At 39.8% G+C, this 27,787-nt stretch overlaps 2 protein-coding genes across 2 annotated transcripts; one reads left to right on the top strand and one right to left on the bottom strand.

Annotated features, from left to right (window-relative positions):
• Window positions 1–8,911: 8,911 nt before the first annotated feature.
• Window positions 8,912–14,606, top strand: Smp_094320 (hypothetical protein; the record flags this gene model as incomplete). Its single annotated transcript, XM_018792557.1, has 3 exons — window positions 8,912–9,049; window positions 9,084–12,107; window positions 14,454–14,606. The coding sequence occupies 2 exons, from the start codon at window positions 8,912–8,914 to the stop codon at window positions 12,090–12,092; spliced, it is 3,147 nt and encodes a 1,048-aa protein (XP_018644410.1). The 3' UTR covers window positions 12,093–12,107; window positions 14,454–14,606.
• Window positions 14,607–17,468: 2,862 nt separating this feature from the next.
• On the bottom strand, window positions 17,469–25,162 carry Smp_173840 (26S protease regulatory subunit, putative). The gene is made up of 8 exons (XM_018792558.1): window positions 25,076–25,162; window positions 24,996–25,040; window positions 24,746–24,964; window positions 24,526–24,711; window positions 24,261–24,486; window positions 22,863–23,052; window positions 18,726–19,032; window positions 17,469–17,813 (listed from the first exon to the last, which is right to left on the bottom strand). Exons 1-8 carry the CDS (start codon window positions 25,076–25,078, stop codon window positions 17,679–17,681), a joined length of 1,311 nt encoding a protein of 436 aa, XP_018644409.1. The 5' UTR covers window positions 25,079–25,162; the 3' UTR covers window positions 17,469–17,678.
• Between the last annotated feature and the right edge of the window lie 2,625 nt (window positions 25,163–27,787).

Consider the following 27,787-nt stretch of genomic DNA (forward strand, 5'->3'; position numbering starts at 1 on the left):
CAGCTTAAACGTAGGTCGATCAAAAGCCTACTTAATAACCGTGAGCAGTGGTGGGTAGCAAAAGTAGAAGAGATGGAAAAGGCAGTAGTGGCTTTATTCATTTATTTATTTGAACATAACTGTTCAGACTTATCAAGGAAACAATTATTAAAAATAAGGCTATTAGTGGGACCACCTCTCAAAAAGACGGGACCTATTCACTTGCAGTCCAGGACATTGAACCGATGGGTATAATTTATTTATTTAAAGACAGACATTGGTATAAGGGTGCACCATTGGTTGCGATTCAGGACTTCCTAACTCCCCTGGGTGGACCCTTCATGCTCATTAACCCGGTTAGAGTGCCGGACGTTCGCTTTTCGTCCTCTCCTCTCCCTCCACGAGAAGGCAATGAGGACTCTCCTGGTAGTAGCTGTATGTCCTAGTACGGCCGAGAGTGGGGAGAATCCGCTCTCTCTCTCAAAATGCTCTCACATGGCCACGCGTATAAAGCCTCTGCCAGGGAAGTCCTACTCACTACCTTCTCGCACTACGTGTGTTGTTTACGAAATTGAGAGGGCGAAAAGCGAATGTCCGGCGCTTTAACCGGGCTGGTAGACACGGTGAGTCCACCTAGGGGAGTTGGAAAACCCTGATTCCAAACCAATAGTGCACATGGGCTCCAGTACCCTGAGGGAACAAATGGCGTATGAACCAATTGTTGGTCACCAGCTACCATGGAACTGCATCTCCTCACGATGCTCCACTGCCTTGTGGATCAGATCTTTAGGTCAAAGGCTCGGGTTATGGCATTCTAAGAAAACCACCTGCTTCGGTCTGGGCACCCGGGCAGTATCACAGCCCTCATACAAATAAATGAAATGACGATTTCTGCTGACAATACTATTCTTATTTTATCTATTTATTTGAACACATACATATTGGTACAAAGGGCACCGGATGCATATGCGCCACACAAAATAATGAGAATGGGAGGGGGAGAAGGAAGAAGATGCGTATTTATAAAAGAAAAAAAATAGAATAAAAAGAAGAGTAGTGGTGGGGGGAAATGAAATGTGCAACCAGAAGACTTTCAGTTAAGAAAGTTATAACCACTCTTTATGAAGAAGGTAAAAGGTTACAGCAGGATCGCTACTGGCTTCTATTCTGAGCCATATCTGATAACGTCCCTAGCCACTGTGTTGCACCATCTCTTGGACCCCAGCCAGGGAGTAGTGAAAGACCAACAGAAGCTAGCCCTTTGCAGCTTTCTTTCATACCACGACACCATGTCATACACTGACCTCCTCTCCGATTTTTCCAACCAGTTCCAGCGTCGGCAAATAATACACGATGTGGAATTCTCTGGAACGACATTCGTAGAACATGTCAAAGCCACCGAAGTCGGTGTTTCAAGATGGTGACATCAATTGAATTATCGTCTCTGCGCCCGAACACACGATGCCGAATCTCTGCATTACCAACATGCTGTTGCCACCGGATGTCAGCAATCCTTCGGAGACAACGATGATCGAACACAGAGAGTCGTCTAACATCCTCAACTCGGGGAGGCCAGGTTTCACAAGCATAGAGCAAAACTGCTCTCACCGACGCGTTGTAAATCCAACATTTTACAGCCAAACTAACATAACGAAAGCGCCAAAGATGGCCCAGATTGGCATAAGCCGCTCTGGCTTTCACTATACATGCATCGATCTCATCACTCACGCCACCACCAGCACTTATGTAGCTACCTAGATACATGAACTTCTCAACTACTTCAATCTGCTCACCATCTAGGGTGAGCACAGGATTAGAATCCTATCAGTCTTGTAGAAGTAATTTGCACTTTGAAGGTGCAAAGCACATACTGTACCTGCGGACACTGATTGCCAACTGATTAAGTGCGGATTGCATGGCTTGAGCATTATCGCACAGTAAGACAATATCATCCGCATACTAAAGGTCGGGAAGTCTTTCTCCAGGCAACAGATCCACACCGCCATTACTTACCTCCATCAGAGCTGTTTCCAAAATGTCATCGATGGTAAAGTTGAAGAGAAATGGTGAGATCGGGCAACCCTGCCTAACCCCACTGCTTGAATGGAACAAGGGAGAAAGGTGGTTGTATGCCCTCACTCTACCTGGTGTTCGTATACAGGGCCTTTAAGATGTTAATAAACTAATGCAGATCGGACAACAGATAAGGCTGGCTATGTCATCTCCGCCTATGCTCTGACAGATTGCAGCCCGGATACAATCAAGGATGAGTTCGACCACCAGTTAACTGTTCTTCTCCAGAAAGTGCGTTCAACAGATATTGTGGTACTAGCCGGAGACTTGAATGCACAGGTCGGGCGTCTAGGCACAGAAGAGAGTCGTTCAGGTGGCGCATGGGGACTTGTTGGTCGCAGGACAGATAACGGGGACCGTCTACTGCAACTGTGAACAGACTACAACCTATTTCTGGCTAGCGCCAACTTCCGGCACAGTCATCGCCGGTGTGCCACCTGGCGTCCTCCCTCCACATCTCAAGCCTGGACTCAGATTGATCACATCGCGATCAGCTACCGCTGGCGTGGTTGTGTACAAGACTGTCGCTCCTTTTAGAGTACCTATCTGAACTCTGGTCATGCCCTGGTCTGCGCCAATCTTACCTTACTTTTCAGTGGCCAGCGAATTAGCCGTCACCAACGGATTGATGTTTGTAAATTGGTTGCAACTTCTGTTGCAAGTAAGTATCGAACCGAGCTAGCTACCATCCCACCGAAAAGTATAGATGAGCATTGGTTGCAACTGCATGACGCCATGAAAATGGCGAGTAAAGTCGCTTGCAGCTTCGCGAAACGTCCCGCTTATAAGCACTGGGTTTCTTCTGGCTCCTTACAACTGATCGAAGCCCATAGGTCTACTCCGGGTGACCGTGAGTTTGACCACAAACGAAGGCTATTACCCAACGAAATTGGGCAAAGCTTGCGTAAGGACCGAGAAGCCTGGTGGTCGGAGCGTGCTAATTAGATGGAAGCAGCAGCTGCATATGGTAACTGCCGGAAGCTCTTCCAACTCATCCGAGCCACTGGCAGCAAGAAGTCTAATGTGAGTGAAACAATCTGTGAAGATAACGGGATGCCAATCACTAACATCTGTCGACGTCTTGGACGATGGGCGGAATTCTTTGAAGGGCAGTTCAACTGGCCTGCTGCTCCGGCAACACCAACCAGTTTGTCCTGCCCCCCATGGCCGGTGAAGACTGATCCACCAAACGAGGCGGAAGTCCGCAAGGAACTACAACTCTTGAAACGTTACAAATCACCGGACCCAGATGACTTACCTCCGGCTCTTTTTAAAGATGGTGGTGACTTTCTGACTAAGGAATTGACTGTGTTGTCTGCAAAGGTTCGGGAGCAAGAAAGTGTTCCAACATCATGGAATGAGTCGATAGTTGTCCCTATCTTTAAAAAGGGTTCACGTTGTCCCTGTAATAACTATCGGGGGATAAGTCTACTTCCGATTGCGTCCAAACTATTAGCTTCTATCATTCTTCGTAGGTTGTTTAAAACCCGAGAACGATTGACTCGCGAGGAGCAGGCTGGTTTGATCACATCTTCACCCTCCGCCAAATGTTAGAACACCGTCATACTTATCGCAGGCCAACAATCGTAGTGTTTCTTGATATCATGGCTGCCTTCGATTCGTTGGACAGGACTGTTCTCTAGGATTGTCTATTGAAGAAGGATGTGCCTGAGAAGTTCATTAACATTTTAAAGGCCCTGTATACGAACACCAGGTAGAGTGAGGGCATACAACCACCTTTCTCCCTTGTTCCATTCAAGCAGTGGGGTTAGGCAGGGTTGCCCGATCTCACCATTTCTCTTCAACTTTACCATCGATGACATTTTGGAAACAGCTCTGATGGAGGTAAGTAATGGCGGTGTGGATCTGTTGCCTGGAGAAAGACTTCCCGACCTTTAGTATGCGGATGATATTGTCTTACTGTGCGATAATGCTCAAGCCATGCAATCCGCACTTAATCAGTTGGCAATCAGTGTCCGCAGGTACAGTATGTGCTTTGCACCTTCAAAGTGCAAATTACTTCTACAAGACTGATAGGATTCTAATCCTGTGCTCACCCTAGATGGTGAGCAGATTGAAGTAGTTGAGAAGTTCATGTATCTAGGTAGCTACATAAGTGCTGGTGGTGGCGTGAGTGATGAGATCGATGCATGTATAGTGAAAGCCAGAGCGGCTTATGCCAATCTGGGCCATCTTTGGCGCTTTCGTTATGTTAGTTTGGCTGTAAAATGTTGGATTTACAACGCGTCGGTGAGAGCAGTTTTGCTCTATGCTTGTGAAACCTGGCCTCCCCGAGTTGAGGATGTTAGACGACTCTCTGTGTTCGATCATCGTTGTCTCCGAAGGATTGCTGACATCCGGTGGCAACAGCATGTTGGTAATGCAGAGATTCGGCTTCGCGTGTTCGATTCCCCTTTTGTACCAATATTTATGTGTTTAAATAAATAAATAAAATTAGCTGTATACGTGTAGCCGTGTGAGGGCGGACTCCTCACACCCTTGACCGTAACAGGGCATTTGGGAGCGAAGAGCAGAACACTTTAGGGGACAGTTCAACTGGTTTTCAGCGACACTTCAGTCACCCTCTATTTCCAAGCAACCTTTATGAGAAACTGATGTCCTCCAATTCTTAGTGAGGTTGAAGAAGCTCTAAGTAATCCATGTCATGAGAGAGCATCATGACCTGATGGACTTGCCTTGTAGATTTATGAGAATAGACTAAAAGACTAAAAGCAGCAAACTCAAGGTCCGAGTGCGAAGTCGTTCTGCTGACTGTACATATATGTGACGACAGTAAGGCGTTTCCATCAGACAACTAGCATAACAGCGATGCTGCCTTCCCACAAGGAGGGGTAGGGTTAGAAAAGGTCGACCCTAAAAATGTACACCTCGCCTTATCCCACTGATACCCTTCTCCTGCGGTAAGATCCCGACAAGTACAGCAACGCTTCTAGTGCGTGAAACACTGTCCTAGGTCTACTGAAACCTCGCTCCAAACTACACATCGGAGCCTTCAACGTACGCAGCCTGTGTCAAATCGACCAGCAGGCCTCCTTGGCTAAAACCATAGAAACTCGTACCATTGATGTATCCTGTGTCTCCGAAACACGCATACAGGATCCTAGTGTGGTCATTTACTTGACCTCATCTCGCCAAAACAGAGAGCCGACGTGATACACCCTCCATATATCTGGCGACCCGATGGCTAGTTCTCGTGGACTTGCAAGTGTAGGTATAGCACTTAGTACGAGAGCAGGACAAGCACTATTAAAGTGCGTCCCCGTTAACAGTCGCCTATATGCTGTTTGACTAAATGGCTCCGTAAGAATACGCAGATGACATAGTCCTGTTTGCTGAAGACGCTGATAAAATATAGAGTCTTGGTAGCACTGAGTAACAATGAAAGGATGTTTGGGATGCTTTCTCCCCCTCCAAATGTAAATTGTTGCTCCAGGACTGACCTGCGTCAACACTTGAAGGATAGGTAATGAAGTAGTAGGATGCGTCGATAACTTGACTTATTTTGGAAGTCTGATTAGTCTTAATTGGTTGGTGTCTGACAAAATCTCTGCACGGATTTAAAAAGCTCGTTTGGCTTATACCAACTTACGTCACCTATGGCGAAGGCAAGATATCCGTCTATCAATTAAAGGACGAGTATGCTGCGCAGCAGTTTGCTCTGTTCTACTTTGCAGCTGTGAAACATGGCCATTAAGAGTAGAAGATACTTGTAAGTTATACTAGTATTTGACCCCAGATGTCTTAGAAATATTGCTCGCATTTGCTGGGATCACCGGGCAAGTAATAGTGTGGTTAGACGCGGGATAATAGGGAATGATGGTAAATCAGTTAATAAGGCTGTAATTCTTTATCGACTGAGATGGTTGGGCCACGTGTTACGTATGCCTTAACGCCGATTACCACGACGCGCAATGCTGACTAGTATTGGGGATGGTTGGAAGAGAGTTAGGGGCGGCCAAACCAAGACGTGGCATCAGTGCTTGAAGTCACTAACTTCTAGTCTGAGCCATGTTTGTAGATGCAGACTACTTGGTTGGGGTCCGTGTGACTATCGTAACCAATGGTTGGAGACTCTGTGCGACATGGCTCAGAATCGATCACAATGGCGTCGGTGTATACACTCTGTCTTCCCTTAAACCGTGAGATTAAGATTGCTTCATATCTTTCTTTCTTCCTGTACTGTATCCTTATATACAATCTTTCTTTGATATATTACCACCGTTGAATTGACTACTTTTATGAATTCGGTGTTGATCTTGTTGTGCTAATGAGGTATGGCAACTTAGACCGATGCATATATGCGCCTGGTCCTACGTTGTAGCTGACTGAGTTGGATTAACTGGAATCTTCGCTAAAATTTGGAGACTGGATGTAATCCCATCTGATTAGTCTCGATCGCTGATTGTCCCAGTTTATAAAAAAAGACAATCACAGAGAAATTGGTTTAACCAATATAGTGCCTAAAATATTAGCCTCAACGTCTAACTAGAGCTCATGAAGAGCAAATCCGAGAAAATCAGTCTGGTTTCAGATCTGGACGTGGGTATATGAGCCAAATATTCAGCCTTCGGTAGATTCTGAAACGTAGACATACATTTTGACGTCCTCCTATAGCTGTATTCCTTGACCTTAAGGTATTGTTCGACTCTGTTGATTATTAGGTTCTGTGGCAGTGTCTGTCATTGAAACGCATTCCAAAGAAGTACGTCAGCCTTGTACAGAATCTCTGGCCGAGTCAGAGCTTATGGTGGACTGTTGTCGGCTTGGTTACTCCAAGTGGTGTTTGTCAGGGCTGTCCGCTTTATCCATTTTTACTTAACTTTGTCATAGACATGCCTTTAGAAATAACATTTTCATCATCTGACTTTTCAGAAGTTAATCTTCGACCAGGAACTTCACTTGTTGAGTTGGAATACGTCGATGACATAGTTCTATTTAGTGAAGATGCTGACAGGGTCTTCTGACCACTATAAGCAACAATGCAAGCATGTTTGTGATGCGGTTCTCCCCGTCCAAATATAAAGTGATACTTCAGGATTGTCATGGGTCATCCCCTGAATTAGTGATGGGGCTGTAGCAGTTGAACCCAGTCAGTCAGCTACAACGTAGGACCGGACACGTATATGCATCGGTCCAAGTTGCCAGATATTGCCACAGAACCTCTCGATCTACAGAGTCAAATGCTGCTTTTAAGTCAAGAAAAACTATCATTGTCGGACGCCGATAAACATATCTGTGCTCTAAAACCTGACGAATGGTGAATATGTGGTCGATGCAGCCACGACCAGGTCTGAAGCCAGCCTGATTTTCTCGTGTTTGCAGTTCACGAGTCTTAGTTAGGCGCCTAATAATTATTGAGGCAAGTATTTTAGATGCTATGTTAGTCAGACTAATCCCTCTATGGTTATCACAGGATGATTTTGGCCCCTTCTTATATATTGGGACAATCAGAGTGTGACCAGTCAGATGGGTTTACGTCCAACTCCCAGATTTTAGCCAGAATATTAGTCAACCTAATCGCTTAAATTGCAACGGTCGGGTAGTTGAACCCACTGACCGCTTCACCTATCCTGAGAGTCTCATCAGTACTGATGCTCTGGTGTCTGACGAAATCTCTGCACGGATTAAGAAGGTTCGATTGGCTTTTACCAACTTGCATCACTTGTGGAGTAGGAGAGATATCTGTCTTCCAATTAAGGGGAGAGTTTACTGCATAGCAGTTCACTCCATTCTACTTTATGGATATAAAACATGGCTATTAAGATTAAAGGATATATCATAACCAATAATCAGAGACTTTGAGTGACATATCTCATTGTTTGCATTGGTGCAAGTGCATCTACTGTTATTCATCACCCAAATCCCGAGACTCTAAATTTTTCATAACTTTTTTCGTTCTTATTTCGCTAATTTGTATTTTTTTTCCGAGTCGTATCTTATATGCTTAGTCTCTCCTATTACCACTGATACTATTACTACTTCTACTATTCTGGGATTTGGTTTGACAATTTCATTTCAACGTGCTAATGTAGGGTACATGTGTACAGGTCCTACTTTGTGACTGAATGACTAAATAACACGTTTTTATTTGTTTGTTTTCATTCGCTTTTTCTTTAGCTCCAAAGTCCTGAGGAGTGTTATGCAACTGACTTTCTCACGAACCACTGGCTTGAATATGTAACGGTTGTAAAGTCAGTCCTCTCTATTGACTATAAGATATGGCGATTTTTCCTTCACAAATTTCCCTTTCGTCCCTTGGGAATATAAAATAACATAATTCTGAGTTTTGTTGCTATCAGTATTAGCTCTTGCTTTTTTAAATTTAGCTTCGCCAAAATGTCACAGATTGTGCCACATAGGTCTAATGATTTGAAAGCCCAAGCCTTTGAAATTTTAGAGTGCTTCTAAAACGTCTTTACTACTTGATACCAACTAGACAACTCCAAATGGCGTCTTTATTTCTGCATAAAGATATAGGACTCCTTTCCACAAAAACTTAGGATAACGTTCAATATACATCACCAAGATCTTTAACGTATTCATTACGTCGAGAACTCCTGGATTTCTGTACTAACGCTTTTTTCTTTGACAAATTTTAGGTAAATGGAAAATTATCGTTATCCTGTGCAAAATATTTTTGTTCATAACCCTTTCTCATGTATCATACCCGTTCTGCAAGGGAACGAAAGTTCGTTTTTCAGTGTCCCTGTGCCGTTGTCGTCTCAACCCAAACGGGGGCCACTTCTTCAAGATCCATGTCCAATCTTCAATCCACCAACAAGCAGTATATCGAGTTCATTTACATAAAGTGTGTTTATTAGGTCCTTCAAATGACATCATGCAAACGTCATTATGTGAAGTAAATTTGGATGATGTCCCAATGGAAATTGTTACTTCTGAGGAAGACTCTGGATCCGAATATGCTGATGCTTTCCTCTCCGCATACACAGAGTCAGACGATTCAGTTGTTCAGAACGTAGGTTTACCTCATTTGTTATTTATTTCTGAAGTGCTCAGCAGAATTAGATGAAATCGAACTCAGAAGTCGTGCACTAAGGAGTATGTTGCTCCAGAAAAAAACCGCTTCAGGGAATAAAACTCAACCGAAAACTGATCTCCCACTGCTTCATAACTTACCTGAAGTCAGGAATGCTTTTTCAAAAGTCAAGGCATCATGTGATTCATCAACTTTAAAACATAAGCAGAAATTCGTAATTACGTTACATGAATCATCAGATAGCGATGACTCACCTAGTCAACCTGTTGGTGCTGTTTTCAAAGGTTCAACAGCAAAGAAATGCGCTTCTAAACCTCCGATCATAGTGAATATTCCTAATCAATCAAAGAAAATCAGTCGTTTTCATCAAGAAGAAAAAATGTTGTTGCAACGAAAAATGGAGCTTCTCAGATTGAAACTAACTGTTAAACGTCAACAACACTTAATAGATGAACGACGTAAAATCGTTCGGAAGTTATCAACTACGTTATCAGAACTTCGTAGGCGCAGTAAGCATACAGCTTTGTTGTATAAAGAAGCTAGTAAGTCTCTTCTCAAGGCCCAACGTACAAATGCTACATATCAGCGGAAACTGGCTTCAGCCCAAAAATTATATTCAGATGTGCTTAATTCTGTAAACCGCTCCACTGCGGACATAATACAAACAGGCTTTGCTTTATCATCTGTAAATCTACGCAGAGATCTTATTATTTTGTCTCTAGATGTTCTGCAAAGAGCGAAAGTGGTTACGTGGTTTCTTGTTCACTATCATTTTAACCCAACTGCATCGAAGTTTAACATAAAAAGCGTGAAGCCGGTGGCAGCAGTAAAACCAAGTTCGGAAACCTTACTGGAATTAGATCCATTTCGCCCGATTTGCCCATTTTTTCTCGATGGTGAATGTCTAGACAAAACATGTATATTTCAGCATCCCAAAAATTCAACTGTTATAAAAACAAGACCGAAGCTTCTTCCCTCTTCACCTGTGGTTACTACGGATTCTGTTTCTCTGCTTGGCGAGGAAAATAAAGGGAAATATGATGACGTGTATTGTGAAGTGTGTAAAGAGAATTTGACCGTATCTGCGTCAGATTTTTCTCAGTCACCAGAAATGCAACGTTGGCATGCAGCTTATCTTGCATATTTACGTTCAGAACCAAAAAACTCTTCCATCCTTCTTAAATTCTTAAGCGACCTCGAAAAATCCTCATTCCCTGCAGACTTATGTGCCCATCTAGTATTCGGATTTTTGCTATGTTCTAATATGGATCAGATAACAGTTAAGCAAAAGCTTTTTGATTACCTAAAAGCCTCTGGTTTTCCATTACATGCCTGTAGATTAGCATTGCGACATTCCAATTTAAGCATACCAATCCGCAGATCTATAATTCAATTGTCTCTGGAATATATAACTCTTCAATTCCAGCTAGATGCACAAGCAAATCAAGAGTCAAATTTTGAGTCATCTTTCGCGTACTTCGTTTATCAGTGGTGTTTACTTGAACAAGAAGTTGGTTTAGATAACAAGGTAATAACCATCCTAAAACATACTCTCAAATCATTACCTAAGGAGAACAAGCTAATTTATTTCTTATGGTGGTTACGATTATATCACCAACTAAATGGCACTTTACCCCAAGAGAACCTATTTTCTACTGCCAATTCACCATGCTTCTCCAAAACAGTCCTTCTGTCTAACCTGGAAATTATTGAAATGGCAGCCACTGAAACTGGTATTTCTAAAAATTTATCTCAGTTACTGGAATCATTTGAAAATATTAAGACTGATATTAGCTTCACTTGCTTCCTGTATATCACTCATTTATACATCCAAACTCTTAATGCAGATTCCAAATTTAAAACTGCAGCAGATATAGCACTGACAGTAGCATTACATTCCCCTGAGTTTGTAGATGATTTATTTTTCCCATCTGCAGTATATTCTCTATTTTCCTTAGATTCATCTCTTGACTGGACAAGCTTGATAAGTAATGTACCTGACAATTTACGAGTTAACCTTAATTTGGCCCATCGGATTGAATTTGGATTCTTGATAACATGTTTAAATCGGCGTAGAAAAACTTTAAATTCTACGGAATTCCATCTTATCGAGTGTTTAGGCAACTTAATCTTCCTTCCAAAAGATGATTGCGAAAGCGTTATTTCAGCGTATGAAAATTTGTTGAATATAAAGTCCAGTAATAGCAGTCTTGTTAACTTTAAAGTGTGTCCACGAAGTTCCACATATTTATGGCTCAGTTATTGTCTGTATACCATTATTCATTGCCTAAATTATGGTGAAGTTTTAGACCACTTGATTAGTCACTATAAGTCATGCATCATGAGTTGTGCAAACGAAGATCCAAATTATGTTTTCATTCGTCTTCTAGCCCTAATGAGTATCTTATTAGCAAGTCATGTGAATCAGTTAGACAATTCAACTTATCCTACTATCATAAAGTTACTGTTCATCGATAACCCTTTCAAGTTGGATCGTAAGTTACTTCCAGCGTACTTTCTTGAATCAATTCAACAAATTAATTTAGGGCTTCTTCCTCCCGGGATTCGTCACGATATATGTGTGCAACTTGTTGAAATATATGGTGCTTCTCTGGTTCCTTCTTTGTGTCGGACTTTATGTGCTCTAGGTGACCACTTTTTAGCTCAAAGTCTGTGTGCAATCGGATGTTTAGATAGACCCGATAATGAAGACTTCTGGCTTTTGTATGCTTCTACAACATTTAAAACCCTCTCACATATACGATCATCTGAACAGTTATCAACTCTTCTAGAAATTCTAATAAATGCAACTTCTGTGGTGACCTCAAGTTCTCGACTTTGGAAATATTATGCACTTGCTGTTCGCATTGCCAAGGTATCAGTAGAGCAAATAACGAGCCGTGCGAAGTCTGTTGGAATGTATGATCTCATTTCTAGTAGTCTGAACGATGACAACCCTACAAAATTTTTATCGGAACTTGGACTCCTCTGTGATGAAAGATCTATGGACAGAAAAAGTTAGGATTGAACCATTAAAGTAAGTTAGTTCAGGAAAGTAATAGTGTAATATCCTTATTTTCAAATTTCGTTTTGATACCTTTATATCCGGTTTTTTAATAAAATGGATCTAATTTTATTTATTGTATTTGTTCGTCTAGCCGTTTATTTATCTGCTCTTCGGTGGTTTACAACATTTGTTTTTCTAGAACTTTCTGCAGGCCTTTTTGTCAAGTCTAATAAAAATCCAATCATTGTTAATTTCTGGAAAACACTAGTTTGCTGTTCTTTTTGGTGACTATTTGTTGATACAGCATGGAATAACAAACGTAACCTATCACTAGGGGACTTAGTTAAGGTAGTTTGAAACCTATCACTATGGCTCAGGTACATTTATTCTTTTATTTTCTCCAATCTTGAGCATAATACTACCACATACTTCCCATTCCCAAACCTCACTTGTCCCTTCTAAACTATCTCATATTTGTAGTTTCCCGCAAAGATAAGTATTTTAATTTTCATTTTGCTGGTCTCATCTTAATAAATGTAAGTTTTGAAAATTTAGATTGACATAAATTTGTGCCGAATTACATAATCTTTTTACTTCTATCTGTCAATCAAAGTAATACCAACCTAATTTGTTGCTTCTGGAGAAATAGGATTTTGTTGATAGCCATTAGATAGTATAGACTTTTTCGTGGAGTGAGTCTCCAGGATCTTCAGTTTATACTTACTAAATTGTTACAAATTTCCTGCGATTCGCCACAAACAGCATGTTAATACCAGTGAATTTAGGCACACTACCCAACACAAACTCAGTATTAGTGCTTGACAAATAATGTCAGTTGATGGACACAATATAAGTATTGGATTAGTTTTCTCAAATATTTTCGGGATCCAGTACTCTGTTTCTGTCTGGCTAACTATTGCTAGGACAGATCGTTTCTGTATGTTCAAACTTATTTATCTTGTTTTTGTAATTCATTGCTGTCTGGCTAGATGTGACTTCATATTTTTATCCACACTTGTTTAAGCAGATTTAATAGCAAATTCACATAATTTCAACCTTCCTTTTATTAGACCTGGCTACTTTCATATATTTTCATGTATTTTGAATACGTACATGTTGCAGCGGGAACGTTTATAAGAGATAAAGACAGTGTTACAAAACAGAAAACATCTAGTCCTAAAATATTTATGTGCTCCCCAACTCAAAATAGTTGTTTTCGACACTTTATAGTCAGTCGAACGTTTTTGCATACCTTTCTGTGTCTTCTGTTATTGTTTTTCAAACGCTTTAGGATTTCATCTATCTAGTGGCATCAATTGTCTGTTCATAACTCCCATCTTGGTTACTTTCCTGACGAATTCCGTTTTGAAGCTAACTAATAGGAGTATTCCTCACTAAATAGGAATATATCACACATTGTCATAGTAGTCTAGAGCGATAAATAGTCGTCTATTTTTATTAACAGGGTGTAAATGTAAGATTTCGAAATAATGATATCGATAGTAGTAAGGAACGAAACATAAAGAATGTTTCAAAAGCAACGAATGAAATTGACAAATAAAGTGTGATGTTGACCCCTAAGATTCAGTTGATAAACGCATTTCCATCGCTTCTATTAATAATGCCTTTATCATCTTGTTAATTTCCTCTCCTTCTATGCTAGAGTGTAACAACTTCGAACCGGTAAGTATTCGTCTCAATTCCTACATTGAAGATGATTACGACCATTAAATATGTTTGCGTCACACACCCCGATCAGAAACTATGCACGTTCTTGGATTATTACACTTGAATTTCTAGTCTACACGTTACTAAACTTCAAATTCGGAACTGTTTAACAGATAGTTGTTCCTGAAGATTTCCCGATTAGCTTGGCGTTCTGTGTATGGGAACAGGTATTTAGTGTCATTGTTTTAGGTTTCTCACATACTGCCAAAACATATCTGTGTCCCCACAATTCAAGCAGTTGAAACCTAATGTATGGGACAAACTGGACACTTCAGGTGTGCATAAATGTCATGGACATAAAACGTTTTAACATTTCTTGAGATAGATCATGTTTTTATTGATAATTTAAAAGAGAACTGAAATAGTGAAGATATGTCTTACACTTTCGCAACCGGTAGTAACAGCTAGAGTATAGTTATTGATTTTGCTCAGATTCTATGCAATAATTTGGTGACCGTAATTTAGGCATTCAATCATCATTACAAAAGTTTTTCCAGTCAAGTTATCTTAGGTAAGTGTTGCTTTACTCAACTTTATTGTTGATAATGACGGTATTATTGTTGCTTCTTTTTTAGTTATTGTTCTCATAATATTTTAGCATTACAAAGATTATTTCTCATTTAGTCATTGTTCTGCATAAATTTTCAGGAGAGTTACATACACAAATTTTAATGCTGGGAACATTTTGGTTTGTTAAGTGCTATATGTAGAGTCCAATAGACCGGTATGAAGATCGCTTTCGGTCATGAACTGTACAGTAATTTATATATGTAAATAAAATTCCATTTGTAAACAATTACTAAAAGTCTTGTTCTCAATTTTCACAATGAAGTGTCATGGTCGTTGTTATACTTAAGATTATTAAACTTAAAAATGATAAAACCGGTTTGAACTAACTTTCTAATGAGTCGCATTAAAGTGACTTGAAAATACGTGACCAACTTTACAGACTTTTTAACAAGACTTCCCAATCACAAAAATTCAGTTTATCTAAATAGGACTTTTCAGAATAGATGGGTTATAACGTCTCTGACTGGGTGATACTGGCAGAAGCGGGTTCAAATCTCACTAGTTTCCTCAAGATTACAAATACACCTTGTTGACGAGTTCCAACTAGCAGGGAAGCTAAGTCTAGGACTTCATGTTGACTGCTTCCAACCATCTAACACTTAACGAATTCGCATCAATGCCCCCTGTGTATTGTGTAGACTATTCGATAAGAGCATGATCATATGATACATCAGTCTCGGGCGATGAGAGCAAATTAGATAAGATAACAAAATTGACTCTGTGGTGTAGAGAAAGTTATATTTCGTATCATGAATTTCAAATATCAGTCTTATACTTGTATTCATCAGTTGTCCAGATCTGCTTGCAATGTCGGGACGAATTTGTTCTACCTTCGATCCGCGTTAGTTTGAAATGAGGTGGCTAAATAGCAATAGTAGACAGCGATTCGCACCTATTTCGTAACGGTTATTGATCCTAGTTAAATACCCAACTTTGATAAGTTAAGCAAAATTAAAACATGAATTTTGTCTAATTCTCCTAACCACATTTATGTCCGTATAGCACTTCATCTCAGTTTGTCAATTGCGATATCAATTGCACCTAAACATTTGTCAATTTCCCGTTACGACGCTGACATATTTGGTGTCCAATGGACTAAAATCTGCACGTTTATCACCATATTTCTAATGCCTATATAATTATTGTAATAAATTATAGTTATAAATTACTTTTCACTTTAAAAATTCTATCCAATTAACTAAGTATCAAAAACATGTTGACACTAGTTATTTCAACATATAGTTTGTTCCCAAAGAAGCGGATATCTTTGGTGAACAAAATGTGACAATTCATCAATAAAATGTTAAACATAGTGGGACGACTGTTAATAGTCTACACCTCGTCTCAATCAACAGTTTTTATTTCACCAACGAATTCTGATGACATCGATGTTGGGAGTATTTGAACATGTTCAGTACACTATTTACACCATATAAATATTGTTAAACAGCTTTTGCAGATAAAAATTACTGGAAAATATTCAGGTCCTTTTGATAACAGTGCTTGTCTTATCATAATAAGGATGAAGCTAAGTACGTGAATCTACTATAAGAACTCTGCTTCGGCTGTTAACAAGACACAGTCACATCATTAATGTAAAAAACAGTCAGGGTATTCTACCACTTGTGAAGATTTCACTTGATTAATAGCAGTGATAGTTAGGATACCTTTTTAGAATTAAATTCAATAATTGCCAGATAGACATTTTGCTTGAATACTTAAAAAGTAACTGATATCCACTTACTATTCAATAATTTAATCCTGTATATGTAGTAGATAAGTATGATTATAACCTTTCACATAAAAGTGATCTAAATAAAACCTTCCAAATAATTGTTATCCAAGTAATCGAGCTCTAGATTTGTAAAACGCATTGGATTCCTGAACTTGTTTCTGGATCATCTTTAGAAAACAAACACAAGTAGTTTTCTTTTTTAAGGAAAACTAATACAGGGTAGTTAATAGTCGTAAGAATTATTATTTCAAAGCATCAAGTTGACGTACATGTTGAACTGCTCAAAAAAAAATAACGTAGTGAAATTCCTAAAGTATTTACTGAAAATCCGAGTGCTGTTTCCAAAAACAAATTACCTTTGTGGCTATTAAACTGTAAATCAGTCTATAAATTATTTTAAATGAGTATGGCTGTAACAAAGCGTTTAATTTTTCAAAATATTTAAGTAGTCAAGTGAAGTAAAACCAACCATTATATATTCCTGTGTTGTTATTATTGCAGATTTATCTGAAGTTATAAGAGTATTAGTTACTAACTCGTACTTTAAAAGTTACAACCATTCTAGAAACAACTTCGAATGTATGTATTAACAAACTCCAGTTCACTGAGCAACCTGGGAGGAGAGTAAATTTTTGGCTTCGTGATAGGACGTGTCGTGTGGTTCTAGAAAACCAGGTTATTTATGCTGAAAACTCGTATATACTCGACTAACTGTAACTTCCGTGAAATTAGGCAGTTGTCTTTCTAGCAGAACCCTACTTCAGTGCAACGAAACCGTAAACGCTATAATTACGCGACATTATTTGACGTTTTTAACAGTTAATCGTTGCATTTTGCTATTGAATCTTAGAAGAAGAAATCAAGACGAGTACAATGTTCGGTTTAAAGGTGGGGCGTGATTCAGTTGAGTAACTAGATAGACTAATATGCTCGGAATTAAAACGCATTTAATGTGAGTGCATGCGATACTAGTATTCTCGAATCGGTGTTGGTAGGTCTGGGTTCCAACCCACAACCTGGTAGTTGAAGATCGGTTGCTCTACTTCAATTCCTTAATTCTAACCTATTTAATGTGTCCAACTGAAGACCAATCGTTTGTGATTTCAAGCCACAACTAGATATTTTGTATTTGATTCATTCACCTTCGAACCTTGCAAAGTGTACACCAATTTAACTGTCGTCTCTTACCATTACAGCTAATCAAATGGATACCAAATAGTTCCAAGCTAAAATCTTTGATTAAGCAGTACCAAAGGTTTGTATGAGTGATATAGTAACACTAATATGCGGCTAAATGTTATGATACATAAGAAATGCGAGAATTCGATATAAAACGACAACTTTCATCAGTCCTCTGAGTAAAAGTAAACGGGTTGTAGTCAACAAAATTGGAAACATTAGTTTTACAGGAGTACGGATCCGATAATGAATACAAGGCCGCTCAGAAAATATTTGAACAGGCGGATTAAAATAATTTAGTAAGAAGATATACTGTGAAATAAGCAAGATACCAGTAGGTAAAACATTTTTGCGTACAGATATTTTACAGAGTGCAGAAGTGAGTCAAGTTATAGATAAAGTCCTTCAGGTGTCCCTTCACTTTTTCGATAAAGTACATTCTCTCTCGCCTTTTTGAAATCTTCATCAGTGACTTTCATCCTTCTTTCTCGTAGAGCTAGTAACCCAGCCTCAGTACAAATAGCCTGGAAACAAATAAATAAGAAAATCAAAACCCACTTTTATTACTACGCAGTTAAAAATAAGCATTACCTTTCCTACTCTTCTAGATCTTGATCTTTATAAAATGATTCTGACAACAGTTTGTGAATTACATAGCATAGCTTTGATTTCAGCCCGAATACATGAAGGCTGTCCTTATTCCATTCAACATAAACACAGGAAAATTTGGTATCCTAACAACAATTGTGTAAAAAAACGGCGGAAATTTCCGGTGAAATCCACACCTATGAGCTTTCAAAGGATGATTATTTCGTATGGGGCTTTTACAAAGGCACTACACGTGAGCTGAACACTTGCACGATGTTGGTTGTAAGGATGTTACATAACTTTCTTAGTCGAGAACGTTTAAGCACTATATGAAGAAATACAGCGCGACAGTGACGAGTAAGCCTGCCTTAGAATTTACGGACACGCTACATTTTAGTGAACCAATCTGATTTAATCTGAAATTCAGGATTTCAGAATGCATTCTATCAGCTAAAATTGGAGATTCCCAGTCGTTTTTCGACGACTGAAACACTTGTTTATTTCATAAGTGAATGACATTGTAAAAAAGATAAGGAAATAGTGAAGCAGTTTATTTAATTTCACATAAAATTTGGTATAACTGGAAAGCAGGAATGATATGAGCCACATAACATAGGTTTGTGTGTGGGCCGGTCTCGGTAGCAAACAATAGGTTGCTTATTTTGAAATCTATAATCAAATGACTTGGAAGACCTAGGCCAATTAAGTCACGCGCTTCATAGATTCTTGTAACGTCTCAGTCACACTGCTCCTGATTTTCCCCAGGCCTATTTCTGCATTACTCATCAATACCCCAACTTGGGTAAGCAATGGTTCGGTGTGCTTGCATAAATTAAGTATCATCTCACCTTGATGTCAGCACCTGAAAGTTCATCTTTAGAAGTAACATATTCCTCCAAATTTACATCCTCAGCTAAAGTCATGCGACTTGTATGAATACTGAAAATACGACGTTTTGTTTTTTCATCAGGTAGGGGAAATTCGATTTTACGATCGATTCGACCAGGTCTGATTAGCGCAGGGTCCAACGTTTCGATTCTGTTAGTGGCCATAATAACTTTCACATCTCCACGGGAATCAAAACCATCCAGTTGATTAAGTAATTCTAACATTGTCCTCTGTATTTCGCGTTCACCACCTGAATTCGATTCATACCTAAAATAATCAAAAAGGATTTATTGAAACGAACTTAGCCTAGATTACATTAACGGCATACGAACTCAGTGTTATTTGAAAAATTCATAAATCTAACCCCATTGGCAATAAGAAAGTTAATAATAATAATAAAGAAGCAAACGTAGTGAAAGTAACCAAGCAGTGAACTTTAAGATATGTCTTGTTCCAACTACTGAATTAAATGGGTAGTAAAAAATGACTGCTTCCTTACTGACTGGGTTTGATCACTTGAATAGATACCATCCTGCATTGAACACCGTGTATCTTACTGGTATTCTTAATTCGGTGACCAAAGACCAATAAAGTTCTTGGTTTTGGCTGGAATCGTAATTTTCTAATACCAAAGAATACAAAACATGAACTTAACATTCCAAAATACTTATTCACAGATTCTGTATTTTCATCAAATTCCAACTTAGTACATATACATGTTCGCTTTATTGAACAGTTACTTCGCAAGGAAATCCACCTGCATCTTTTATACGGCTATCGCCGGTCCCAAGCTCGGGTAAACGAGGAAGAGTTGAAAATAGGATCAGCATCCCCATCCCGTAAAAAACAACCTTGCTAAAAAATGCTAACCAGAATAAATAATTTAAACCATCTAAACTCTGACCTCTGAGTTCAAAGAAAGAATTATGACGGCCCATGATGCAAGCCAAGATTCTTCGGAAGTCTCGTGACCTCCGGACAATGTGGGAGACCTGGAGGACCAGTCATATAGCTTCGGAAATGAGGAGGTACAACTTGACAGTGCTCGGAATCAGCGAAACCCATTGGACCCAATCTGGACAGCAAAGGTTAGGTACGGGAGAGATGCTGCTCTAATCTGGTCACGAAGAGGAAAATGCTCCGTAAGTATCGGTCGTGCACAGACCAAGTCGCGACACTACAGATCATCGTTGGACAATCAGTTGAATGGATCTCGTCACTATACATAGAATTCCTTGACTATGAGAAATCATTTGACAGTGTGGGTAGAGTGATGCGTATTGTGTTGTATCGGAGAATCTTGCTTTTCCCCTGATGTATGTTGAGACCTACTGCTGCTGAGGCTGCTACTACACTGGTCGTCTTCTCCTGCACTTGTTGTTGCAGGTGTGATAGAAGAGCCAGATCATCTGCGAAGTCTAGATCGTCCAGCTGCATCCTAGCTGTCCACTGTATCCCATGCTTTCCCCCAGATGTTGACGTCTTTATAATCCAGTCGATCACCAGGAGAAAGAGAAAGGATGAGAGTAAGAAACCTTGCCTGATACCGGTCTTTAGTTCGAACGGGTCTGTCAGTTATCCTCCATGACCGTTTTTGGAGTTTAACCCATCATAGAAATCTCTTATGATATTGACTATCTTCTCAGGCACGTCGTACTGCCGAAGCCTCCATATTGTTGTGCTGTCCATGATATCAAATGCTTTCTCGTAGTCAATGAAGTTGATGTAGAGTGATGAATTCCATTTAATTGATTGTTCCACAATGATCCGTTGAGTTGCGATTTGGTCTGTACACGATCGATCCTTACGGAATCCAGCCTGGTGATCTCGAAGTTGGGCGTCTACGGAATCCTTTATTCTGTTTAACAACACCCTGTTGAAAAATTTTCCTGGTATTGAGAGAAGAGTGATGCCCCTGTAGTTATCACACTTTCTGAGATCGCCTTTCTTTGGTATTTTGATCAGGTGTTTTTCTTTCCAGTCTGTTGGTACTTGTTCATCATCCCAAATCTTACTGAAGAGAATGTGAAGTATCTTTGCAGTTGCTGCTACATCTGCTTTCAGTGCCTCTGTTGGAATGTTTTCTGGCCCTGTTGCTTTGCCGCTCTTGATTCGTTTGATGGCCATGCTGACCTCTTCAATTGTTGGTGAGCCAACATCGATTGGGAGGTCCGCGGATGCTGCTTTGATGTTGGGTGGGTTTAGTGGGGTTGGTTGGTTCAAGAGTTCCTCGAAGTATTTCACCCACCTGTATCGCTGTTCTTCGATGTTGGTGATTTCTTTGTCTTCCTTGCTTTTCACTGGTCGTTCTGGTTTACGGTAATTTCCAGCGAGTTTCTTTGTTGTATCATACAGTTGTCTCATGTTTCCTTCTCGTACAGCCTTTTCCAGAGTCGTTACTAGATCTTCCACATATTTACGTTTGTCCGTTCTAATGCTCCTCTTCACTTGATCGTTTGCTTTTGTATATTCAGCTTGTGCCTTGGCTTTCTCTGTTCTTGTTCGGCTGATATTGATTGCTGCCTTCTTGTTCCTCCTTTCTTCAATCCTATCCAGTGTATCGACAGTGACCCATTCGTTGTGATAATGCTTCTTGTGGACCATAGCCTTCTGATGTGTTGAAGTGATTGCCTCCTTGATCCCTTTCCAGTTGTTCTCCATGGTAGTTTCCTCTCCATTGAGTAGATCATGAAGGGTCTGGAACTTATTGTTGAGGGCTATCTCGAATTTGTTGAGTTTGTCAGTATTCCGAAGAAAGGCTGTATGATCTGATGCTATATCAGCTTCTCTCCTAGTTCTCACATCCTCCATCGGCCTCCTAAACATTTTATTGATGCAGATATGGTCGATTTGGTTCTGTGTAGTGTGATCCGGTGAAGTCCATATGGTTTGTGTATGCATTTGTGTGGGAATATGGTGCCACCTATAACCAGTTTATTGAAGGCACATAGGTTTGCAAATCTCTCACCATTTTCGTTCCTTTCTCCCAGTCCATGTCGTCCCATGACGTCCTCGTATCCAGTGTTGTCCAATACAACCTTAGCATTGAGATCTCCCATCAGAATGGTCAGGTTCTTGGTTGGGCGTTTCTCGAAGATCGATTGCAGCCTATCGTAGAATTGGTCTTTAGCGTCTTCATCGTAGTCGTTGGTAGGCGCATAGCATTGGATGACGTTCATTGTAATGCCCTCTCCGTTTTGAAGAAGGCTTTGATGATCCTTGGTCCATGAGATTTCCATCCAATAAGTGCATTTTGTGCTTTTCTGGACAGCATCAATGCCACTCCTTGTGTATGTGGGGGATTTTCTTCTTCATGACCGGAGTATAACAGAAGTTCCCCTGAAGACAGTCGTTGTTGTCCAACCTGCGTCCAACGTGTTTCACTGATTCCAAGCACCTCCAGGTTGTATCTTTTCATTTCTGCAGCAATTTGGATGGCTCTCCCAGTCTCCCACATTGTACGAACATTCCATGTACTTAAATTAATGGTTTCTCTGTTTGTCAGAAGGGGCATCAGCCTTGTGACTTCCAAAGGAACTCGGCTTCCACCATGAGGCGTCATAACTCTTCTAAATTAAGACCTAACTCCCAGGGCAGGATTCAAATGGTTTGAATTACTTTTTCCGGTTAGCGTTTATTTAGCAAGTTAGTTTTCTACAGGATGAAGTCGCTAACCCCATGCCCAACCCTACTCCTCTATCTGGGCTTGAGACAAGCAGTAGCCCCAGAGGGGCTATATATATATACCTGTTCACCAAAGTATAAGGATATCAGCTGGAAATCCCCTGCGCAAACGAGTGTTTCGAATTTCCAGAATACACGCTAGAGTTGGAGATCTTTTGTTGTGCTTTTATATCAATTATGTTTAACACATACATTCCGCCCTTATTAACTACACAAATATCGAGTCCTTTTCTTTTGGTAGCTGTATTTTCATCTCACTGTAGACCCAAACACAAAAAATGGACAAGTGATTAGCTAGGTAACACTAAATTGATCTATTTATGCAGTGAACTAATTTTAAAACATTTTAAGTTTAGAGGAGAAACGTATCCCGAATGTCCATGCATTTACAATACTTGGGAAAAACCACAAACCTCTTCGTTCCTACCGCATCGATCTCGTCAATAAATACAATACTAGGCGCATTTTCCTCTGCCAACCGGAACAGCTCACGAACCAATTTTGGACCATCACCCAAATACTTTTGGATTAATTCTGACCCGACAACCCGAAGGAAGGTAGCTGATGTTTGGTTAGCAACAGCCTTAGCTAGTAATGTTTTGCCTGTAAAAAAAAAATACTTGTGCTAACATCAGAGAATATTTGACCCATTAATAATATAAAGTAGCGGTGAATTATTTAATGGGTAGCATTGGAGATTGATCTGGATACATAATTATTTACTTTGACTACGTGTTATGCATGTTACAAATATTTGTTCTCTACATGGAGGTAGGTCAAGACAATAAAATGGCTAAAAATTTAGACATCCCTCTATTGAGCAACCGGTTACATAAATATTGCAGTTGGAATTCAAAACGTTTTTGGGGTCGAGCACTAAATTAAGCAGAACTGTAAAGTGTCTATTTCAGAGGCAGGAAAAAAGCAATCTCCAAGTCTATTGGCTTGCGAGAGAAATTCAGATTTCAGTTGCATTGACTAAACTATACGGAATGGAATTTTCATCTACAATCTGTTTGTAGATAGGTGCTTGGACTATCGAGTCACTAATTTACACAAATATAAATAAGTGCACACACACTACTTACACATCACACATTAATAACTAGTCAGAAGAATCACAATTCAATAAGAATCGTTCAGCGAGACTATGATTTGCAAACGATTCAAATAGTTTTAAGACGAATCCTGAGTTTTGGAGCGAAATTCACTTATCCATGTGGTTAAATAGCATTTTGGGATGATATCAGTTCATAATGAAAATACAACTCTAATTCATAGCCCTAACTTCTAACTCCAAATCCCGATCATGATTCCTCATATTAATTTATAACCCTCCTTAAGTCTTAGTGATTAGGTGGATTTCCTCAAGACCAATATGGCGTCGCCTAAAAGGTAGTCCATAGATTACGGTCTCGTTAATCATTCTTACCGGGATCGCAGCTCACAAGCCATAATTCGGAGAATCAAACATTAAATTGGAAACTATACCTAACTAGTAGGTTGAATTACTGTTAATCCTGAGGGCTAGGTCACCCAAGATGAAGGGCTTTTGTAGGTGATTGAGGCAGATATAACGATCCACATTAGCAAAAAGAAAATGAGTTAAAATGGTGATACCAGCAGCGGTGAAAAAACAAAGCATGAAGTTTGCATTCTCTTAAGAATTTCAGGCTAGTAGTTAGATCTAAGGGGGAAGAAAGATATGGGCTAACACGCCTTGAAAAAGCTTAGGGTGAAAGACAAGCAATCTCATACGCTGTCCATTTAGTTCAGAACAATAAATACGCAAAAATAGGAAGCAATTTTACCTGTCCCCGGTGCACCATACAAAATTACGCCTTTGGGGGGTCTAATACCCATTTCCTCATAAAGCTCTGGGTGAGTTAAAGGTAGTTCAACTGATTCTTTAATCTCTTGAATTTGTACGTCGAGTCCGCCAATATCAGCGTATGTTTCCTGTGGAGCCTTTTCTAACTTCATAACTGTAACCATAGGATCGGTTTCGTCTGTCAGGACACCAACAACAGCATGAACCTAAATAACCAGGTTAACGGAAATAAATACGATGTATACTTTGTGGTTTAACAAGACAGAACACCCAGGTTCAAGCATACCCTTGTCTACGAAGGAAAGAATGCTGACATAGTGCTCGCTACCAACGGAGGTGGATACCACAACGTGATTGTCGTCGATAATTTCTTCCAACGTCCCCACGGACATTGGAGTGCCACGCAAATCATCAACTTTTGATCGTTCCTCCTAAGACCAGTTTAAGGAATTGGATTATGAATACCTCATGACGCTCTTCATCCGTTTTAAGACGCTCCTGATTTTTGATAAACTCTTCTTCCATAAGTAGAAAATCCTTGATTCTCTCCATTTTTAATAATCGAAGTTTACAACGTGTATGAGGTGTGACTTGAGGTAGTTTGTTGGCACTATCTGGCCCTTTTGATCGTTTGTGTTTACCCATTCTGGTAGGTACTGGTGGGTCGAATTCTCTTCGTTTAGTCTGGAAATAAAAAGTCAATAGTGTGTCCTACCTTATCATCCTTCTTATTTCCTTCTTGACTGGATTGCTTTTGACCCTGGATACAGAATTATGAAGGAAGTATTTACAAACCATCGAGAAAGCAAAATATTTCCACGAGCCTTAGTATGGAGGGGAACAAAAAACCAACTGCAAATATAAGCAAGTTGATACACTAAGAAATAGTTCTGTACTGGGCGCCTACATTCAATGTTACATTCAAATGGTTCAAATGGTTTTGGACGGAATAGAAGAAGCTTTCGCCTAACGGGTTTCCGTAGCCAGTAGCAGTGGATCACCAATACCTCCACGCAGAAACCTAGGTATATTATCGATAAAATAGGAAAAATAAAAAATGGCAAATCATAGTAAGATTCTATCTTTAGTCAATAAGACTATGTCAAGTTTTCTCCTAAAGGACTCCTGTGAAGTCTCTTGGACTACTTCAGCCGGCAGCGAATTTCAGCATTTAACCACTCTTAGGGACGCTTGGTCCTTTTTACTCCTGTTAACGTGTGTCCGACCACCCACAGGGTTTTCGGGAACCACTGTTTCATTCAAGGACTCTTCCTTGGGGCACCCAAGTTTACTAAGGGAGTCGATCACCGTCGATGTTAAGATGGTGCTGAGTTTCAGCACGTCATCACTCGTGCTTTTACCTGCACCGTCGATAGCCGACCTGTCGATATCCCTTTTCTTGTTTGCCCTGTGCGTTCCTGTTTTGTTGCCCGTCATGTTACCGTAATTTACCAAGTTTTTAGACAACTTGTCTCTTAGACCTGTTAGTAGGGTAATGATAGTACCCAGCATAACTACAGTATCAGTGTTGTACGTAACACATACCCAACTACGATCAGACGTTGGATACATTCCAGAGTGTCCTTATCCTTTTGGAGTGAGGGAGGAAATACTATGTTTTCGTGATATAAATAGGAACGAATAAATTTGTTGAAGATTTTATGGGACGTTCTTTCGTCAAAGTGGCCCGAAATGCGCTTCAATGCTACCAGTGCAAGGTTTGCTCGAAAGGCATTTTTGTCACAGTCGTCATAAGACTTCGAATCGTAGGGTACCAAAGCTTCTAGATCTTTTTCGACTTGAGATACCTGTAGAGGGGAGTTACCTTAGTTGTAGCTGTAGTTTGCAACATGTCTCAGATAGACTACTTCACACTTTGATGACATTACTTCCGAACTATCGCTTACCAAATAGAACAATCATTACCCCTAGTAGTCTTGCACTTAGAAGTTACCAATAAAATGAGATGAGACAAAAGTGGAAATAATTAAGGCAACGTTTGTTCATTTTCTGAAAACTATTCAATCCTCTCTGGTAAGTATATTAGGTCGGGTGAATTGTATTAAGCTTTGCGGCAAGTATATCTGAAACGACAACGTTTATTACCGAAGACAAAGTCCGAACATTAGGCTTGTTTTTACCATAAGCAGCTAGGAATATTGACGATCCAAACATATGACTGTCATACCTACGAGATACCGATGACGGTATCGTTATATTCTTTCGTGTTCAGAACACCCCTAACTGTACATGATCTTTATGCATCTTTATGCATTGCAATCAGCCGACAAGAGAAAGATCTATAGCCTTAGAAGTCTCTGTGTTATCTGCTGTGTCGTATTGTGCAAATAGAACAAGTGACTTTATGAAGTGAAAATTGTAGATGGATCAAGTTCCGAACATGTGTTAAACGAACTCATAAAAAGACATTTAGAGTAACATTTCAGAACCTGTTAAATACCTCATTTATCTTGTAATACACTTATTAAGGAGATTTATACTCTCCATAGCATAGCCTCTGTTTTACTCCAAGAAACTCACTAACCTTACCTGCCACCTAGTCTCAATTATGCACGGACTATCGGTTTGAAACAAACCACTTGGGTGGAAAAATCCTGTCAAAAAAGTAATATCACACTCTATATTTTTACTATATTTCCAGACTTAAGTAAGATAAGATACATGGGAAAGAAGTCAAAGGAAAGGGCTCTCAGACTCCTCTCGCAAAACCAAATGCAATTAACTTCCCACAATCCAAGTCATGGATCTGGTTTGGAGAATTGGCCAAGTTTGACTTGTGCTCGATGGATTGGGTTACCAGCTGTATTGCGTGTTCCAACAACGGCAAGACACTGTAGTAGATGTCGAGTCGTGGACGGACTATGATCACCACTACTATTCGATTACGCGTACAAATATGACTTGGTTCCCTTGATAGCCCGTAAACCAGAAGGCTTTACTAGTCCAGATCAAGTATATTTATTGGCGATCTCGTGGTATCGAAATAATACCGAGACGTGCCAAAGAGTACGAGCGAATAAGCAGTGCGTGAGCAAACTCGAACCAAACAAGGCGGATAGAGGAACAAGAAGTGAAACTGATACAGTTAGACAAATACAGTAAAACAATCTCTGGTACAATTGGTTACAATAATAATAATTGTTTCTGTTATTCCAATCGTGTTCTTATCGAGACTGGCCGGTCACTACAACACCATAATATCATGTCTATGGGTTTCAGTCCATGTCCGACTACCTAAGGAATGTGGATAGTCTTTCATGCATCGCTGAAATGTTGGTAAAAAAACATCAAGTACAGGTGTTATATCGTTTTATGTGCGTACGTGCCCTGTTTAATATATGAGTGATAAGACCGCCTATCAGAGAGCAGTGAATTATCGATCAGAGCAATGATACACAAAGAGCAGTCTTGAGTACTTATCAGTCCTGCTTTCTTCCTAGCCCAGTCAGTTAAGTTCAGAAAACCAATAACAGCCTCTGTAATATG

The sequence above is a fragment of the Schistosoma mansoni genome (assembly GCF_000237925.1).
Source record: "Schistosoma mansoni, WGS project CABG00000000 data, supercontig 0250, strain Puerto Rico, whole genome shotgun sequence".
Lineage (NCBI taxonomy): Eukaryota > Metazoa > Platyhelminthes > Trematoda > Strigeidida > Schistosomatidae > Schistosoma > Schistosoma mansoni.

Excerpts from the sequence above, each read along its gene's own strand:
- Smp_173840 (XM_018792558.1), bottom strand. Across the intron at positions 24,712-24,745 it reads CGGATGAAGAGCGTCATGAG|GAGGAACGATCAAAAGTTGA; the intron begins GTATTCATAATC and ends AACTGGTCTTAG. Across the intron at positions 17,814-18,725 it reads TTTCAGGTGCTGACATCAAG|GCTATTTGTACTGAGGCTGG; the intron begins GTGAGATGATAC and ends ATTTGTTTCCAG.